The 19,488-nt window shown below is 39.1% G+C and overlaps 1 protein-coding gene across 3 annotated transcripts in view; it reads right to left on the reverse strand.

Moving 5' to 3' along the window:
- Window positions 1-19,488, reverse strand: part of ric3a (RIC3 acetylcholine receptor chaperone a) — a 69,432-nt gene that overhangs the window by 24,527 nt on the left and 25,417 nt on the right. Inside the window, exons 1-2 of one of the 3 annotated variants that reach the window (XM_073049516.1) lie at window positions 11,728-11,744; window positions 7,370-7,479 (exon numbers count right to left, since the gene is read on the reverse strand). The exons of 1 other annotated variant lie outside the window; for it this stretch is intronic. In XM_073049516.1, the coding sequence (XP_072905617.1) occupies window positions 7,370-7,391 (22 nt within the window). In that variant the 5' untranslated portion in view covers window positions 7,392-7,479; window positions 11,728-11,744. Of the gene's footprint in view, window positions 1-7,369; window positions 7,480-11,727; window positions 11,745-19,488 lie in introns of those variants that run through there. One more of the 3 variants, XM_073049515.1, reaches the window with a different exon arrangement.

The following is a 19,488-nucleotide window of genomic DNA, read 5'->3' on the forward strand; positions in this document are numbered from 1 at the left end:
TTCTTTTTATAGGCTGATTCAACATTAGGTATTTAAATTATGCACTGAATGGATTCTATTATTTGAAAAGACCATTTGTTGATAACAGAATGTAAGAAATGATAAAAGTTAATTTAAAATTAATTTGAAATTAAAGACAGCATAAGAAAATAATTGAATAAGTAAAGATAGTAAGGCATTGCTTTGCAGATAGACTAATAAGTGACATTTTTAGATGCAAATGGGAGCATGAATTTAAAACCAAACATTGAATGTGATCACGTTTTCTTTTAAAGAGACATGAGTTGCAAGCAGTCCAGTTAGTAACAGTATAATAATCATGCTCTGGTTCTACAAGACAAACTATTCTTTAGTTGATGAGATTGAAGTTGTACTTCTCACAAGTCCTCACATGTACATTTTTTTCCCCTGCCACAAAGCACATTAATATCCCAAGCACAGCAGAGATCAATACAAACACAAAACACATCATTAGAAAGAATTGAGAAGAGAGAAGAATAAGAAGCTGAATTCAGCTATAGAATATTATAGCTAAAGACCAATGCCATTTGTCCACATTAGGTCCATATACTGTACTTCTGTTTTTGCCTACTTAAGCATCTGTCAAAATGTCTCTTAAATGTCTCCTGACCAAAAGGGGATAACTACACTCAACTTCACTTGTTCCATCATTGAAATGTTCCCACAACCAATGATCTCACTTTCAAGGATGTCATTACTTATTGCTATTTATTGATATTTGCATTTGCACAGTTTGTTTTCTGCACTCTGGCTGATCTTTCATTGATCCTGTTACAGTTACAATTTTATACATTTGCTGAGTATACCCACAAGAAAATGAATCTCAGGGTTGTATATGGTGACATATACGTACTTTGGTAATAAATTTACTTTGATCTTTGAACTTTAAAGTGGTAATTGTATCTGCTTCTACCACCTCCACTGGCAGTATGTTCCAGATACCAACCACTCCCTGTGTTTAAAAAATCTCGGATAAACTCATTAAAATTCCGTCCTCTCACATTAAAACAATGCCCTCTTGTTTTTGATGCTTGTATTATGAGAAAAAGATTTTTACTATCTCCCTTATCTATGCTGCTCATAACATTATATCAGGTCATCCCTCAGCCTCTGTCAGTCCAGGGAAACAAACCCGTCCTCTCCAATGTCTCCACATAACTGAAGACATCCAATCCAGGCTGCAGTCTGGCGAATCACCTCTGCAATCTCTCTACTGCAATCATTCTTTCAACAGCACAGCAAACAGAAATACACATAATACTCCTTGTGTGACTTAACCAGGGCTTTTTGAAGTTGCAACATACCAACACTTATATTCTATGTCCTGATCTACAAAGATGAGCCTGCCATATGTCTTCTTCACCATCCTATTGACTAGGGTTTATCACTTTTACTCCTAGTCTCTCTTTTCATCAATATTCTTCAGTGTCCTGCTATTTACTGTTTCCTCCCTACCCGAACTTGATTTCCAAAATTCATCAGTTCATACTTGTGAGATTAAATTCTATCTGCCAGTGCTCCGCTCAACTTCCTATCTGATCTATATTTTTTCTCAATAAGGTCTGTTTACAGAAGGGCTTTGCAGAATTCACAGTATCATACAATATATTTTTTATATTGTATTACAGTTTTTATGGAAATAAAGAACATTTTTATCCAGGATGCATATGATTTATTATATTATTGGCCTATCTGAATTATAGAGAAAACACAAATAAGCAGGATGGGTGAGATATAGACAAATAGCATTGGAATTAGAAAAGTGCAAGCAGTAAAAGGGTGAAGAAGGAGAAAGCCCTTAACTCCGAGTGGAGTCATCTCGACACCGTCATGATGGTGTTTTTCTTTAGCAGGCTTTTTTGTTACGAGGCCGATTTGCTAGCTCAACACTCAATCTAGCACGGATGGAAAGCATGAATGGGAGCTGGCTGGATTTGAACTCAAGAGCCTTCGCTCCAAAGTCCGGCACTGATGTCACTATGCCACCAGCCGGCAGTAAAAGGGTGGTATTTTCTGAATATACCTAATCCCAACCTTGATGCAACATTAAATTAGAAGTATAATTCTAGTTCTGAAAGTCCATATGGGTAAGATTATATTTGTTTGACATGATATTGTTTTGCAATTAGAAAGCTGCAATTGTTCAATTGTTAAATCCAGTTTTTTGTTGTTTTGGAAATTTCCTCTCCAGTATGTTTTCTTGTTTCCAGTAAGCAAATAACCTTACTGCAAAATTATCTTCTGTCAAATCCACTTATTTGTTCTGAAAGAAGGAATCATAGATATAAGAAAAAGATTAGAGCCTGAAACTTTTTACACACACATTGTGTTAGAATGTACTTCATACTTGAATCTCACAAGTTAACATTTACATTATCAGCTTAAGAAATTATATCATGCCATGCCCTAAGAGCATGAGCGCTGGACACCTATTTTCTTCCAAAACTAATTGTACACAGAATAAAATAATCACAACCATACCTTGTACTCCTTGAAGATTATACAGACTGTTATCTATGCCTTTATAGGATCAAACATCTATCTTCTGCTTCAGTCATGTCTTCTGAATGTTTCTGACACCATCGAAAATCTAGCAGCTCCATTAATTCCACGTGATGAATGCCATTAGTTCCTACATACTGGTCTGGAACTTACAAAAACATATCTCTAGATCCTGGCTAAACTCTGCCCACAATTTCCAAGCTGTGTTCCATTCCTGAGGCTGCAATTTGCTGGAATTCTCCATTATTAGATGACTGCAAGCTAGAAAGATATCAGGGTACATTGCATGTTCTTTTAATTACTAGTAATATTTTTAGTTATTTATGTGCTTTCGGTGTACTCATTTTATACTTAATAGTTCTTAAATATTATTGAACCTCAGGCTATGCCTGAGCATTGAAAAGAAATTATGACAGAGGGCAGAGCTATAGATTTGGACAGAAGTCCTAGAAGAGTTGCATAACAGGGGCTTGATGTGGGCTTCCTCAGTATCTCAGTTCAGGATGGTGTTAGCCAGTTAGATTAGCATTGCAAAACAAAATCAAGAATGTTTGGCCTATGGGAAATTGATGAGTGAATGTGGAAAGCACTCGGAAAAATCTGGTTTATGATTTTATAAATATCCTTCTGAAGTACATAGAATTCAAAGGAAATGTGAATAATCTGAAATATGTCTTTTAATTAAAATTTATATAACATTCTTTCTCCTGCTTTTACATAACTGTGGTGTATTTAATTTTTCAGTAATATTGTAAATATACTGTTTTATGAAGAAATCTTTGTTTACATAATTCATGATCTGTTATATGTAAGAAATACGTGAATGGCATACAGATGGAATACAGTGTTGGGAAATGTATGATAATACATTTTGGTAAAAGGAACAATAATGCAGATTATTATCTAAATAGTGAGAAAGTTCAAACATCACAGGTGCAGAGGGACTTGGAAGTCCTCGTGCAAGACTCCAAGAAGGTTAATTTACAGGTCGAGTCTGTGGTAAAGAAGGCAAATGCAATGTTAGCATTTATTTCAAGGGGAATAGAATATAAAAGTAAGGAGATAATGCTGAGCCTTTATAAGACACTAGTCAGGCCACACTTGGAGTATTATCAACAGTTTCGGCCCCATACCTCAAAAAGGATGTGGTGTCATTGGAGTCAGTACAGAGGAGGTTCATGAGAATGATTCTGGGAATGAAGGGGTTATCATATGAGGAGCATTTGGCAGCCTTGGGCCTGTATTCACTGGAATTTAGAAGAATGCAGAGGGATCTCATTGAAACCTGCCAAATGTTGAAAGGACTAGATAGGGTGAATATGAAGAGGTTGTTTCCTATGGTGGGGTATCTAGAACTATTGTGCACAGACTGAAAATTGAGGGGCGATCTTTTAGAACAGAGGTAAGGAGGGTCTTTTTTAGTCAGAGAGTAGTGAATCTGTGAAATGCTCTGCCACAGACTGTGGTGGGTATAGTTAAGGTGGAGGTTGACTGTTTTCTGATCGGTCAGAGCATCAAAGGATATGGCAAGAAGGCAGGTGAGTGGGATCCAGGATCAGCCATGATGGAATGGCGGAGCAGACCGAATAGGCCAAAAAGCCTAATTCTACTCCTCTGTCTTATGGTCTTTATCATTGCACCACCATGTAAACAGTATAGCTTACACCAGAAATGAATGGCAATTAAAATGGAATTGGACAGCAGCTCGGCTGTTTCAGTTATTCCACAAAATGAGTTTGACAGCATTTCAAAGATACTGAATTGAAGCCTGCAGATATCCAGCTAAGAACTTATGGAGAAAAGATCATTACTGTGGGAATACCATTCATAACAGTGAAATACAACAACTAACAAGCCACATTGGGCTTGTATGTGGTAAAAACAGGAGGGTCAGCATTGTGGGGACATGAGTGGCTGAGACAATGACAATGTGGTTGGAGATCCATCAACCATTTGCATGACACATCCCCTGCAAAAGAGTCAGTTGAAAGTGAATTAAGAAAGGTACTTGTCATGGTCCGGTCCGTGGACTCCTCATTCCAGTTATTTCCTTTTCCCCATGTTCCATCGGGCGCCTTGATTAAGACGCCAGATCCTCATTGGAACCTGCAGTATAATTGCTCCAGTTTACAGATACTTGGTGCTGGACCATCACCTGAGCAAGTGCAATTGTGCCCAATTCGAGTCCCAGTTCATTGTGGACTCTAAGTGGCTTTGGTGCCTGGGGTGCTTTGTGGATTCGGTCATTCTCGTGTCCAGCGGAGTTACCGGCTGTTTGCTGCCACTCCAAGCCAAAGGTACGAATTCTGCCGTTTCCATGGTTAGCCGGTTGCTGCTTCTCCGAGCCGAGACTCTAATGGACTGTCGTTGTTTTGTTGTCTCGTATCCAGCTCAGTAGGCAGGCCATTTGCCGCTACTCGAATAGACTGTCGTGTTTTGTTGTTCTGTGTCCAAGTCCAAGTCCAAGCTCAAGTCCAAGTTCCAGGCCCCGAATCAAGTCCAAGTCTAAGTCTAGGCTCTGAGTCAAGTCCAGTCCAAGTTCCAGGCTCCAAGTTCCAAGTCCAGTCCAAGTTCCGGGCTCCGAGTTCCAAGTCTAGTCCACGTTCCGGGCTCCGAGTTCCAAGTCCAGTCCAAGTTCCGGGTTCCGAGTTCCAAGTCCAAGTCCTGGGTCTTGGTTCCGAGTTCCAAGTCCATGTCCTGGTTCCTGGTTCCGAGTTCAAAGTTCAGTGTCCTGGTTCCGAGTTCCAAGTTCAGTGTCCTGGTTCCTGGTTCCGAGTTCCAAGTTCAGTGTCCTGGTTCCGAGTTCCAAGTTCAGTGTCCTGGTTCTGAGTGCCAGTCCAGTCAAGGCTTCGTGTTCCAGTCCAGTCCAGGTCCTGTCGAAGTCTGTCTCTGTCTCAAGTCCCTGTGCCTGTGTCCTGCACTTGGGGTCGCCCCCAGTCACTCTGCATAACAGTACTGGATGATGCCACAGCATTGTTCAAGGATGGTATTGTAAAACTCAAACTTATCAAAGGTAAAGTAATGTTAAATGAAAATGCCACACCCAAGTTTTACAAAGCTGTCCAGTTTTTTATCCAATCCATGATAAAATAGCCAGTGAGCTATGCAGCCTACTCACAAACAAGAGAAAATCTGCAGATGCTCAAAATCCGAGCAACACACGCAAAATGCTGGAGGAACTCAGCAGGCCTGAAGCATCGGCTGTACTTTTTTCTATAGATGATGCCTGGCATGCTGAGTTCCTGCAGCACTTTGTGTGTATTGCATGGAGCTCTCTGAGTAGTGTACACTCTCAGAGTGTATTGCACTCTGCCAGAAAGCTATGGACCAGGTTCTGCAAGGCTGCCTAGGCACTCAGTGTTACCTGGATGACATCATTGCTACTGGTGAGGATGACAAGGAACATCTCCAAAATCTTAAAGACAGTGTTAAAAAGATTAGAAGACTACAGGTTCAGAACACAATACAAGCGTGAATTATTTAAACCAAGCATTACCTACTGTGATCACACCATTGAAGCACAGATTTATACAAGTGTGCTGAGAAAATTCAAGCAGTGGTGTATGTCCCAAGGCCAAAGGACGTGCCACAGTTGTGGTCTTTTTTAGGATAAGAAATGGCAATTGGTCAAAGCAGTGTGAGATGGCTCTCCAGAAGGCAAAAGCAATGGTGATATCAGACACTGTACTCACACATTATGATCCACATCATCCAATGAAGCTTGGCAGTGACACCTCACCTTATGGTATAGGTACAGTCATGTCACATGTTATGAGTGATGGCAGTGAACCCATAGCCAAAGAGGCCTTGAGTTTGGGGTGTAAAACATTTCAAACTGTACTTGTATGGGAGTGTGATTACCCTTGTTACTGATCATCAACCGCTAGTGTCCATTTTCAATCCACAGCTGGGTGTTCCACTAACATCAGAAGAACAAATGCAGAGATGGGCTCTTTTCCTTGGAGGACACAACTGCAAGATTGAATTCAAGAGGTTGGCTAATCATGGAAATGCTGATGGATTAACCCATTTACCTTTAGTAAAGAAAATACCTGAAAAAATTACAAAAGAGGACACTCCTCTTGACATATTCCCCATTGCAAATTAAAGCCTCCCTATTACCGCAGAAATGATCCAAAGGGAAACCAAAAATGACACCACACTATCTCAAGCCTACATGACAACCCAAAATAGCTAGAATGTGCAGCTGATTTTCCAGTTCGCCTATTTTCACCAGTGCTGTGATGAACTTGCCCTTGACGGAGGTTGCTTTATGTAAGGAATGAGAGCTGAGAGCTAAAATATTTGAGGTGCTACCTGCCAGGCAACTAGGTGTGGTGAAAATGAAAGTGTTGGCTTGAAGCTTTGTCTGGTGGCCTGTGATAGATCAGCCTCTTCATCCCTGGGAATGGCCTGCATTGTCCTGGCAGAGGATTCAAGTGGATTTTGCCGGACCATTCATGGGCACAAATTTCTTGCTAGTAGTGGATGCAGCTACAAAATGGCCAGAAGTGTTCCAATCGTCTCCACTACAGACTCACGCACTGTTGATGTGTTGAGAAGCCTCTTCTCAAGGATAAATGTTCCAGAACACTTAGTCAGTGACAATGAACCATTTTTTTTGCAGAACAGTTTCAGTCATTCCTGAAAGTGAATGGAGTAAGACATATTACATCTGCACTGTACTACTCAACTGCAAATGGTTTTGCAGAAGGTTTTGTCTGGAGTCTAAAGAATGCTCTACAAGCAATGTCAGTAGAACACACAGCAGTAACACTGAATCAGAAGCTTGCCAAGTTCCTCCTTGCATAACACAATATGGTACAGTCTACAACCATCAACTTACCAGCTACTGTATGTTGTTCCATGATCGTCCCTTTCACTCACACTTGGATTTCCTCAAGCAAATCTCAGAATGAGTATGCAGCACAGACAGCTGAGACAAATTGAGGTCTCCTAAAACAAGGAGATACAATGTTTCACTCCTGGACAATCAGTCCTGTGAAGGGGCTACAGAGGTGATCAAAAGTGGGCATAAAAACATTAAGGACAGAACTGGATCACTCTCCTACACACAGTGAAGATTGTGTCTGATGTCATCTGGAGACGACACTTTGATCAGTTAAGGAGAGCGGAGTTAATTGTTAGAGAAGAAAGGTGTCCAGAACTGTCAGAATAATTCCTGCAGCCCAGGATTTACGCCTAGGACCACCACAGAGAAGGTCCCAAAACACCTGAGATTGTTTCTCAGCCATAAGTCTCACCTGCCAAGCAAAGTGATCCCTCCCACCCCACCACACCCCATCAAGAAAGACATTATCCCAAACGAAGAAGAAATCTTCCACAGCATTTAAATCTTCAGGCCTGATGGGAAGAATTTGAAATTTACTCTGCTGTGGATGTCTATATAGTAGTTGAATTATATAGTATACTGTGTATATAAGATGACTAGAGAGCAATATGCTACATATTTGGAGTTTATAGCTAAGCAGGGAGGAGTATTGTATATTTAATATTTCAGAAATATTTGAGTAATATTGTTAATATATTGCTTGATTAAGCATTATTTGTTGCTTACATAATTCATAATGTGTTATATGTATGAAGTATGTGAATGGCATACGCCATTACAGCACCACATCATATGTGAGCACCTTACTAAAGAAGAGAAACTAAGTAGACACATTCTCTGGATCCCATGTTTTCTATCAATTAGTTTCTGGAGTTACAAAACATAAAAAATAACATAAGAACATAAGAAATACCTGGGAGCATGCTTTTCCATCCAAAAAAATCATGGCTAATCTGACCACCTACAGCACCTGCCTTTTCCCATTATACAAAAATCTATCTATCTGTGCATTGAATATATTTAATGAGGTCGCCTCTATATTATTTCCCTGGGCAGAGTATTCCACAGATTCACTACTCCCTGGGAAGGGTATTTTCTCCTCATCTTCGCCCAAAAACTACTACCCCAAATCTTGAGGCCATGTCCACTGGCTTTAGACTCACTTATCAGTGGAAACAACTTTCCTGCCTCTACATTATCTGTCCCTTTCATAATCTTATATGTATCTATAAGTTCCCCACTCATTTTTCTTCTGTATTATCATCATTAATAACTGTACAATGCCTCAGCATAAGAGAAACTGCATTCAGAGAGTCAGAATACTGTCAGCCCATCAGGATTCAGAATTAATGAGAAATTATTCATCCTATGGTAACTGCACTCCAGGACCAATGTCACCTAGACTTCAATTATTGAGCTACCATTGGAAGACGCCACTTGCATTTGAGACCAAGCTCCAAGACACTGACAATTTGCTTCCAAAGCATATAAGGTAAACAACTACAAGGCCAGGGTCCTTCACAATCCCACTCCTGTTGCTCCACACTGTCCTCTGACAATCCAGGTTTACAACAAGTCTCTAGAAACATGAACCACTTCCCATCTCTCAGGGAAGGCAAGAAGAAATTCACCTCTGCTTTCATTGCGCCTGTACTGCCTTTTATTGCTGGAGGATAGTACAAAATCTGACTCGGTACAAACCATGCTGTACTGGGCAGCAGTGACCCATGTCCTCCTGTATTCTTCCACTATTTGAATTACCTGCACCTTTTCCAATCTAGTCCAAAATCCTTGATCCCTGAAATCACTTTAGTAAATGACTTTCTCCAAAACTTTACATCCTTCCAGAATTAGAATTTGTATCTATGTTCAAATACATTTACCTGTCCAGAAGGCCAATTGCCCTGCAAATCTGCTCTGCTCTTCAATGAGATCATGTCTGACCTGACCTTGGCCTCACTCCAACTACTACTTTCTCCCCACTGTTCTTGACTTTTGCAAATACCTGCCTCTTAGCCTCTGTAACTCCCTAGTCCTGCTCATCCCTGTGTCTAGCAGGCACCACTTATTTTCCTGTGCCTTCTCATTTGGCATTCTTCCATAAATGGAAATATACTTCCAATAACTTCTTGTCAAGCCCTTCAGTATTAGAAACACCAGTGATGACTAGCCACTGAAGTTTAAATAATTAATTGAAGGATTTAAAACCCTTCGGCTAACATTTCCACACTTATCCAAAGAGGCACTAGAAATTCCCATGCATATGAACAGTAAATATAACAAGGAGTTCAGGAGATAGTACGATTAGAAACATTTCAGGATGTTCTTGAAAAAAGACATCCCAACTAGGGTGTTTTTGTTTAGTTTGCCTTCTATGACAAGATGTAACAATGATTGGTCTCACTTACTCACCTCTTGACTTAAGCTACTGCCTGTGTTAATGATGACTGGACAAAGATTCCCGACACAGATTCTTGTTGTTTTTAGTACTACGCTGATTAGAGGAATAAACTAACTATAAGATCTCATAAGCATGTAGCCTAAATTATAAAAGATGTATTCCTTGTTTGATCCTCATCTATCTTTTAGGTCAGTTCTTTTGGAAGTGCTAAATTCAACTGTTTGAGCAAACCGAAGAGAAAACACGTTTCTGTCATGCATTTCTGAATTAAAACTTTTCAACTTGTCTTATTTCATCATCTATGTTCTGGTAAGGACCAGTGAGCTACTTAACTCATCCTTGGCTACTGTGCCTTTGGTTGCTGGGTTACCATTTGTATAAATAACTATTGCAAATGTTGATCTACATTATCTATTCTTTTATTACCAGATGTGAAGGTATTAGAAAATGTCACTCAGAATTCATAGCATTAATCTGAATAAGCTCCCAAGAGAGTAACATTTTAAATAATGTAAATTGCATTTGTAAAGTTTTCTGCCTTTTTTACTGATCGGTTCCAAATAGGCTCATCATTCTTTACAATTGGCAACATTACTGCCAGTGCTTCCATCATGGGGTATTACCCCTTTTACAGCTGTTTAAAATAGGCAATAATTTCATGTTGAAATTTATTCCATTATTGCAAAAAGGTAATTGGAAGTTATTGGTTAGCTGTAAGGCAAATGAGGACTTGACAGTGTTTTTAAAATTGAAAAGTCAACAAAAATAGCTATTTTTAAAAAATCAATGCATTCCAAAGGGCAATTTCCTTGTCTGGATGTTTCCATTTACAATTTCCAGTCAATTTCATAAATTTAAACTGAAGTAGAAACCTCTAGCATTCGGGTTAATTGTTTCCACAGACCTATCTCTAAGCAAATTACCAAAACCTGAAACTTGTTTAACCCTTTGAGGTTTTATGGGTAAAGCTTAATCCTGAAAAGTAATGACTCAGATAGTCTTGTATCTGGACTGCCTCCTGAACCTAATGCTCATACTTAACTGTACTGGATTTGGCGAGCTAACTAAGCTGACCCTGTGTAGCTAAGAGGTGTCCTTTAAGGCAGACAGGTCTCTACGTTGTAAGTAGATCTCAGCTCTTGGATCCTGAGGCCAAGACTGCCTTTGACAACTCACCACTATCAAAGATGTTAACCAATTGTTTAAATAATTAAACAATCTTTAAAAAATAAACAAATGTAGTATTATATAATAAAAGCAATTTAAAACACTAGAAAATAATTTAAAATATTACAATTACGAGGTAAAATATGCAAACCACATACGTTTTCTTCATATGGTTGGCCACTTTATCTGACTAAATGAGGCTGCAGTTCTTGGACCAGGTTCCTCTGGCATTAGGCTGAGGGTCCTGATTTGGCCCTTTTCCTTAGGGTGTTGATGCTCCAATGCAGGGGTCACTGCTAGATACAGTGACAGAGCAAGAGCTCAGATGTATAGGAATGTGAGTCCCAGTTTCTCTCTGACTTCTTGTTTGACAAGCACATGTGGAAATTCTGGATTAGTTGAACTCTAAGCTATTAGTATATGTCAATTCTCAGTGAAACTACTGGCTAAAGGTAAGCTTGAGCTCAGCCAAGCAGTGCAGATATGCATTCTACTTTGTCTCAATTTTTGAAATAACATTGTTGATAAATTTTAGATTTGTATTTTTATACAACAAATGAGTGAACACGTACAATCCGGGTTGTATTGATGGTCCAAATTTAATATTAAAAAACTAATGTTGACTGGTGTCCATGATTTACTTTCAAAAGAAAAATTTTAGGTTGGAATTTTATAGCATTAATTTCATTCTTAACTATAGAAATCAGCATTGTATACATTTATAATATTGTCATATGCCCAAACAGCAATAAAGAAATAACATATGCACCAGGGTGAATTGTACCTGGATTCAATGTTGCCTCAGCTACCATGTGTTGAATATGAAGACCAGGTTCTGCTGTTTCCAGAATTTTAGAACTTGCCTCCAAATTGGACTTTATTCTTATTTGGTACACTAAACACATGATGTGCTACGAACACAGAAAGATGTCAATATTTACCAGTAAAATGCTTTGGCATAGTTTGCACCACACTTTCCTTATTAAAATGTTTCCTGTGCGTTTCCTGGTGACAGTGTGCAGTGCTTACATTGCCATGTCATTCTCAGTTTGATTCTTGGGAAATCAGTCAGTACCTAATTCATGGCAGCCATGACCTTGTAATGGTGGTCATGAAAGGGGATGAGAAAACTTTTATTGACCACACTCCCTTTGCTCCTTAGAAGAGTGGAATGGAAGGATAGATGCTCTGATGAAATGTTTCAATTCATTTGGTGCATGATTTACTTTTGATTGAAAACTATGGGTTATAGATTAGTCTTTTATTGCATTAATTTCAGACTTAACTGTGGATAACAGCACCGATAATGTCTTTATAAGCCCAAATAATAATGAAGAAATTAAAGATGCACCAGAGCAAATTGTTCATGGATTCACTCAGACTAATGAGAAGAATTTCAACCAGAAATAAGTATGATTGTACTAAAATATAACCAAAATGATTTTATAAGCAAGTTACACATAAACTTTCTATTCACTAGGTGAGCATGTTCTAAGAACTTAAAAAGTCTAGATAAACTTTCCCTCAAAGCCATCTCTTTTAGCAGCATAAGTAATTGATAATCACTTGCTGCAGACCCACCAACCAGAGAAAATTAAGTTGGGTATTAAAATGAATATTTGACATTAAAACAAAGATTATTATTAGAACTTAGCATTCTTACTAGTGATAAGCTCAGTAAAGCAGGCACATGATGTAGTGCGCCAAAGGTTTAAAAAGGAGAAGAAGTTTTCAATGGTCATTTAAATCGAAGCAAGAGGCGGAGAGGGAAGAGGTAAAAGAAGCTCGGAGAGAAGCTGTTTTTTTTAATTGATCAGAGCAAAGAGGCTAGACTGTGCAGGCACGTGCAAGTCGGCCTCTGAGATCAGCGGGGGAATTTAAAAAGTGAGCAGAGGCTGAGTACGAGCTTCACTCCAAGTGAGGTAAGGCCAGGAAAGCTCCTTTAATTAATCTAATTAGCTTAGGAGTAGGTAATGGAGGCAGCAGTTAGGGCAGTTGAGTGCTCCGTTTGCAGTATGTGGGAAGTCAGGGCGAGCACTATTGTCCCTGATGACTACACCTGCAAAAGGTGCATCCAGCTGCAGCTCCTGATAAACCATGTTAGGGAACTGGAGCTGGAGCTGGATGAACTTCGGATCATTCGGGAGGCAGAGGCAGAAATAGACAGGGGTTTCAGGGAGATAGTCACCCCTAGGATTCAGGAGACAGGTAGTTGGGTGTCTGTCAGGAGAGGGAAGGGGAATAGACAGGAAGAGCAGAGCACCCCTGTGGCCGTTCCCATCAACAATAAGTATACTGTTTTGGATACTGTTGGTGGGATGACCTACCAGGGACAAGTTGCAGTGGTTGCATCTCTGGCACTGAGACTGGACCCTCAGCTCAGAAGGGAAGGAGGGAAAAGAGGAGAGCAGTAGTGATAGGGGATTCGATAGTTAGGGGGACAAATAGGAGGTTCTGTGGAAGAGATCGAGAATTCCGGATGGTCAGTTGCCTCCCTGGTGCCAGGGTCCACGATATCTCGGATCGAGTTCTCAGTATTCTCAAGAGGGAGGGTGAGTAGCTGGATGTCGTGGTCCATGTAGGGACCAATGACGTGGGTAGGAAGAGTGAGGAGGTCCTAAAAGGTGAGTTTAGGGAGCTAGGTGCCAAGTTAAAGGACAGGACCTCCAGGATAGCAATCTCAGGACTGTTACCAGTTTAGAAATAGTAAGATAGTGCAGATCAACACATAGCTGAAGACATGATGCAGGAGGGAGGGCTTCAGGTTTATAGATAATTGGGGAGTTTTCGAGGGAAGGTGGGACCTGTCCGGCGGGATGTTTTACATCTTAACTGGAGGGGGACAAATATTTTTGCAGGTAGGTTTGCTAGAGAGGCTCCAGTGGATTTAAACTAGATATGAGGGAGGAGGGGAACCAGAGTGTAGGAACAGATGTATGGGAGAAGGAAGAAAAAGAAGACGTAAAGTTCTTTGTACTGTTAGAGATAAACAGAGAGGAAGAGGTGGAGAATTTCTTCAATGCATTTATTTTAATGCAAGGAGCATTGTAAGAAAGGTGGATGAGCTTAGAGCATGGATTGATACCTGGAAATATGATGTGGTAGCTATTAGTGAAACATGGTTGCAGGAGGGGTGTGATTGGCAACTAAACATTCCTGGATTTCGTTGCTTCAGGTGTGATAGAATCGGAGGGACAAGAAGGGGAGGTGTTGCGTTGCTTGTCAGAAAAAATATTACAGTGGTGCTCTGGCAGGATAGATTAGAGGGCTCATCAAGGGAGACTATTTGGGTGGAATTGAGGAATGGGAAAGGTGTAGTAACACTTATAGGGGTGTATTATAGACCATCTAATGGGGAGCGAGAATTGGAGGAGCAAATTTGCAAGGAGATAGCAGATATTTGTGGTAAGCACAGGGTTGTGATTGTGGGAGATTTTAATTTTCCACACATAGACTGGGAAGCCCATACTGTAAAAGGGATGGATGGGTTGGAGTTTGTAAAATGTGAGTAGGTTAGTTTTTTGCAGCAATACATAGAGGTACCGACTAGAGAAGGGGCAGTGTTGGATCTTCTGTTAGGGAATGAAATAGGTCAGGTGATGGAGATTTGTGTTGGGGAGGACTTTGGGTCCAGTGATCACAATGCCATTAGTTTTAACATAATTATGGAGAAAGATAGGACTGGACCCAGGGTTGAGATTTTTGATTGGAGAAAGGCCAACTTTCAGGAGATGCGAAAGGATTTAGAAGGAGTGGATTGGGTCAATTTGTTTTATGGGAAGGATGTAATAGAGAAATGGAGGTCATTTAAAGGTAAAATTTTGAGGGTACAGAATCTTTATGTTCCTGTTAGGTTGAAAGGAAAGGTTAAAAGTTTGAGAGAGCCATGGTTTTCAAGGGATATTGGAAACTTGGTTAGGAAAAAGAGAGATATCCATAATAAATATAGGCAGCATGGAGTAAATGAGGAATATAAAGAATGTAAGAAGAATCTTAAGGAAGAAATTAGAAAAGCTGAAAGAAGATACGAGTTAGCAAACACGAGGAAATCTACAGATGCTGGAAATTCAAACAACAACACACACAAAATGCTGGTGGAACACAGCAGGCCAGGCAGCATCTATAGGGAGAAGTGCTGTCGATGTTTCGGGCCAAGACCCTTCGTCAGGAAGATACGAGGTTGCTTTGGCAAGTAAGGTGAAAATAAATCCGAAGGGTTTCTACAGTTATATTAATAGCAGAAGGATAGTGAGGGATAAAATTGGTCCCTTAGAGAATCAGAGTGGACAGCTATGTGTGGAGCCAAAAGAGATGGGGGAGATTTTGAACAAATTCTTTTCTTTGGTATTCACTACGGAGAAGGATAATGAATTGTGTAAGGTAAGGGAAACAACTAGGGAAGTTATGGAAACTATGACGATTAATGAGGAGAAAGTACTGGTGCTTTTAAGGAATATAAAAGTGGATAAATCTCTGGGTCCTGACAGGATATTCCCTAGGACCTTGAGGGAAGTTAGTGTAGAGATAGCAGGGGCTCTGATAGAAATATTTTAAATGCCATTATAAATGGGCATGGTGCCGGAGGATTGGTGTATTGCTCATGTGGTTCCATTGTTTAAAAAGGGTTCTAAGAGTAAACCTAGCAGTTATAGGCCTGTCAGTTTGATGTTAGTGGTGGGTAAATTAATGGAAAGTATTCTTAGAGATGGTATATATAATTATCTGGATAGACAGAGTCTGATTAGGAACAGTCAACATGAATTTGTGCATGGAAGGTCATGTTTAACAAATATTATTGAATTTTTTGAAGAGGTTACAAGGAAAGTTGACGAGGGTAAAGCAGTGGATGTTGTCTATATGGACTTCAGTAAGGCCTTTGACAAGGTTCCACATAGAAGGTTAGTTAGGAAGGTTCAATCGTTAGGTATTTATATTGAAGTAGTAAAATGGATTCAACAGTGGCTGGATGGGAGATGCCAGAGAGTAGTGGTGGATAACTGTTTGTCAGGTTGCAGGCCGGTGACTAGTGGGCCTCAGGGATCTGTACTGGGTCCAATGTTGTTTGTCATATACATTAATGATCTGGATGATAGGGTGGTAAATTGGATTAGGAAGTATGCAGATGATACTAAGGTAGGTGGTGTTGTGGATAATGAAGTAGGTTTTCAAAGCTTGCAGAGAGATTTAGGCCAGTGAGAAGAGTGGGCTGAATGATGGCAGATGGAGTTTCATGCTGATAAGTGTGAGGTGCTACATTTTGGTAGAAATAATCCAAAAAGGACATACATGGTAAATGGTAGGGCATTGAAGAATGCAGTAGAACAGAGTGATCTAGGAATAATGGTGCCTAGTTCCCTGAAGGTGGAATCTCATGTGGATAGGGTGGTGAAGAAAGCTTTTGGTATGCTGGCCTTTATAAATCAGAGCATTGAGTATAGGAGTTGGGATGTAATGTTAAAATTGTACACGGCATTGGTAAGGCCGAATTTGGAGTATTGTGTACAGTTCTGGTCACCAAATTATAGGAAAGATATCAACAAAATAGAGAGAGTACAGAGGAGATTTACTAGAATGTTACCTGGCTTTCAGCACCTAAGTTACAGGGAAAGGCTGAACAAGTTAGGTCTTTATTCTTTGGAGCATAGAAGGTTGAGGGGGGACTTGATAGAGGTATTTAAAATAATGAGGGGGATAGATTGAGTTGACATGGATAGGCTTTTTCCATTGAGAGTAGGGGAGATTCAAACAAGAGGACATGACTTGAGAGTTAGGGGGCAAAAGTTTAAGGGTAACATGAGGGGGAATTTCTTTACTCAGAGTGGTAGCTGTGTGGAATGAGCTTCCAGTAGAAGTGGTAGAGGCAGGTTCGGTATTGTCATTTAAAGTAAAATTGGATAGGTATATGGACAGGAAAGGAATGGAGGGTTATGGGCTGAGGGCAGGTCGGTGGGACTAGGTGAGTGTAAGCGTCAGCACGGACTAGAAGGGCTGAGGTGGCCTGTTTCCGTGCTGTAATTGTTATATGGTTTATATTAAGTACTGTGCCTAGAATGCAACAAACATTTCTTAGAAGGTTGAGGAGAAAAAAAACACAAAAAAAATCTACAAATGTACTATTGAAAGTATGCTGACTGCTTGTATCATGGTCTGGTACCGCAATCTGAATGCACAAGGATGGAAGAAGCTGCAGTGTGAATCTGCCCAATACAGGTACCTCTCTCTCTACCATCAGTACCTCAAGAATGAACATTTATCATCAAAATTCCCACCCTACAGGCTATGCCATTTTTTTGTGATCTTGCAGGTTGAGTGCTCCTTATCTGAATTAGTTGGGGCCAGAAATGTTCCAGATTTGTAATATATCAAGAGATAGCTTGGGATCACTATCATTTCTGACTTTCAATTTATGAGGTACTGGTAAGCAGTCTTTGTCTTACATTTGTTCATCACACATTCATACTTAACAGTAAAAATATTACATACCATTAAGATAATGAAATTATAATGAGTGCAGGGTAACCAAAGCAGTACAACAGCATCTGGAGAATACCTGAATCAACTGTTGAACAACAACAAACAAAGGCAAGCTTTCAATCTCCACCTATGATGTCATTATTTGATTAAAAGGTTACATTACACTGTATTTGTTTTTTTTTTACTATTTTTTACGTTTTATGTAAGCTATAAAAACAATCAGTATTGTAGACTTGTTCTGATTTTCATTAGTGAAGATCTTCATAAGCTTATGAATGCTTCATGATCAACAGCCACTTTATCTTTAAAATTTTTACAATCTTTAAAAATTTAACACGTGCCTTTTTAAAATTTCTGCAACAAGCCTGCTAAATATTTACAATTGCCTTCAACCTAGATCTTTGCTTTTTTCACGATCAACATACTGTTAAGCAGCATATGTTTACTCCGATGATGAAGTCATTCATTTTTTGCTTTATGAAGCATTTTTCTGTTTTTCATTAACTTTTGTTCATTGCTTGTATAAGACTGCTTCACAGAATTGTCTGTGGTGTGCAGAGACCTGAGTGTCGCCTGGAAACCTTTCCAGTGGCTTTCCATCTGTAACATCAGGTCATTGCTCAAAAAAATTTGGATTTTGAAGGTTTTCAGATTTTGCAATTTCAGATAAGGGATACTCAACCTGTATCAGGCAGGAGGTACACAATCCTGAAGTTCCATACCATCAAGTTCACAAACATCTACTTCCCTTCAACTATTCAGTTCTTGAAACAATCAGCAAAATCCTAATCACTACAGTTTAGCAATGCTTATCACCACCATACACTAAAATGAACTTTGCTTTCTTTTAATAGCTTTACACTAAAATGGATTCTTTTTGCTATAATTGAGATTTCTAGTAAAAATTGTGTATAGGTTATGCTTAACTGCTTATATGACGCTATGTGCCTGTGCTGCTGCTGCATGTAAGTTTTTCACTGCACTTGTGCATACATGTACTTGTATGATAAACTTGACTTTGACCTTGACCATGTTCTATGTGGTTTATTTGCTAAAGGACAGAGAGGTCTAGATGATTTAAAACAAAATTTGACCCTCTAATATGTATATCCTAGAATTCACTATTAGAAGTAATTAATACCAGGTTATTCACATGAGCTATCCATATTGGGCAAGTGAATATAGTGCATTTCTTCCTTCAGATTAATGGTTCTGTTGGTCTAAACTGAGTGCTAATCATAAGACTTGCTTAGGTTTCACTAACGATCTTCTGTATTAACATTTACCTAGCAGATGTTAAAGAATACCTTTATAAATAGAAGCTATGAAAACTTGAAATCATGGCAGAGAGCAAGTGGATAAATCAAGCAATGACATTATGATGAGTCATTTATACCAGTCAAGGAATGAAATCTAAAGGTACTAAAACTACTCAGCATCTACTTTATCATTTCCTATATACAGACAATCAAGTACCTAGTGTCACTTTATGGACATACAATCAACCTACATATATATAAAAGCAGTAAATATAGATACAGTATATGTACATTAGCTGTCTTATGTACTTATGTTTATTGTGTTTTTATTATTGTGTTCTTTATCTTTTTATGTGTGTTTTTTGGTGCTGCAGCAGATCCAGAGTAACAATTATTTCATTCTTCCTTACACTGTATAGTGGGAATGACATTAAACAATCTGCAATCTTGAATCTTTAAAGAAAAAAAGAGATTTAAAGAAAAACTGTGGATGCTGAAACTTTGAAATAACAGAACATTCTGCTAAAAATTCCAAACAAAAATTATGAGGTTATTGCAATTTTGAAAACACTCAGCTTGTGAAAAAAAGAATACGGTTAATAGTTGTTTGTCTGAACTTTTTGTGATGAGAGGTGTTCAGCCTGAAATTTTCTTTTCCCTCTCTAACCTTCTGAGCATCTACACAATTTGCAGCTTTTATTTGATATTAAAAGGAGATTCATTTTGGATGTAATCATGTACCAGCATCCTTGAACTTGTATTTAAATGTGGCAATTAAAAAAATGCTCCCAAATGTAACATGAAAATTGAAA

This window comes from Hemitrygon akajei, chromosome 6, assembly GCF_048418815.1.
Source record: "Hemitrygon akajei chromosome 6, sHemAka1.3, whole genome shotgun sequence".
Classification (NCBI taxonomy): Eukaryota; Metazoa; Chordata; class Chondrichthyes; order Myliobatiformes; family Dasyatidae; genus Hemitrygon; species Hemitrygon akajei.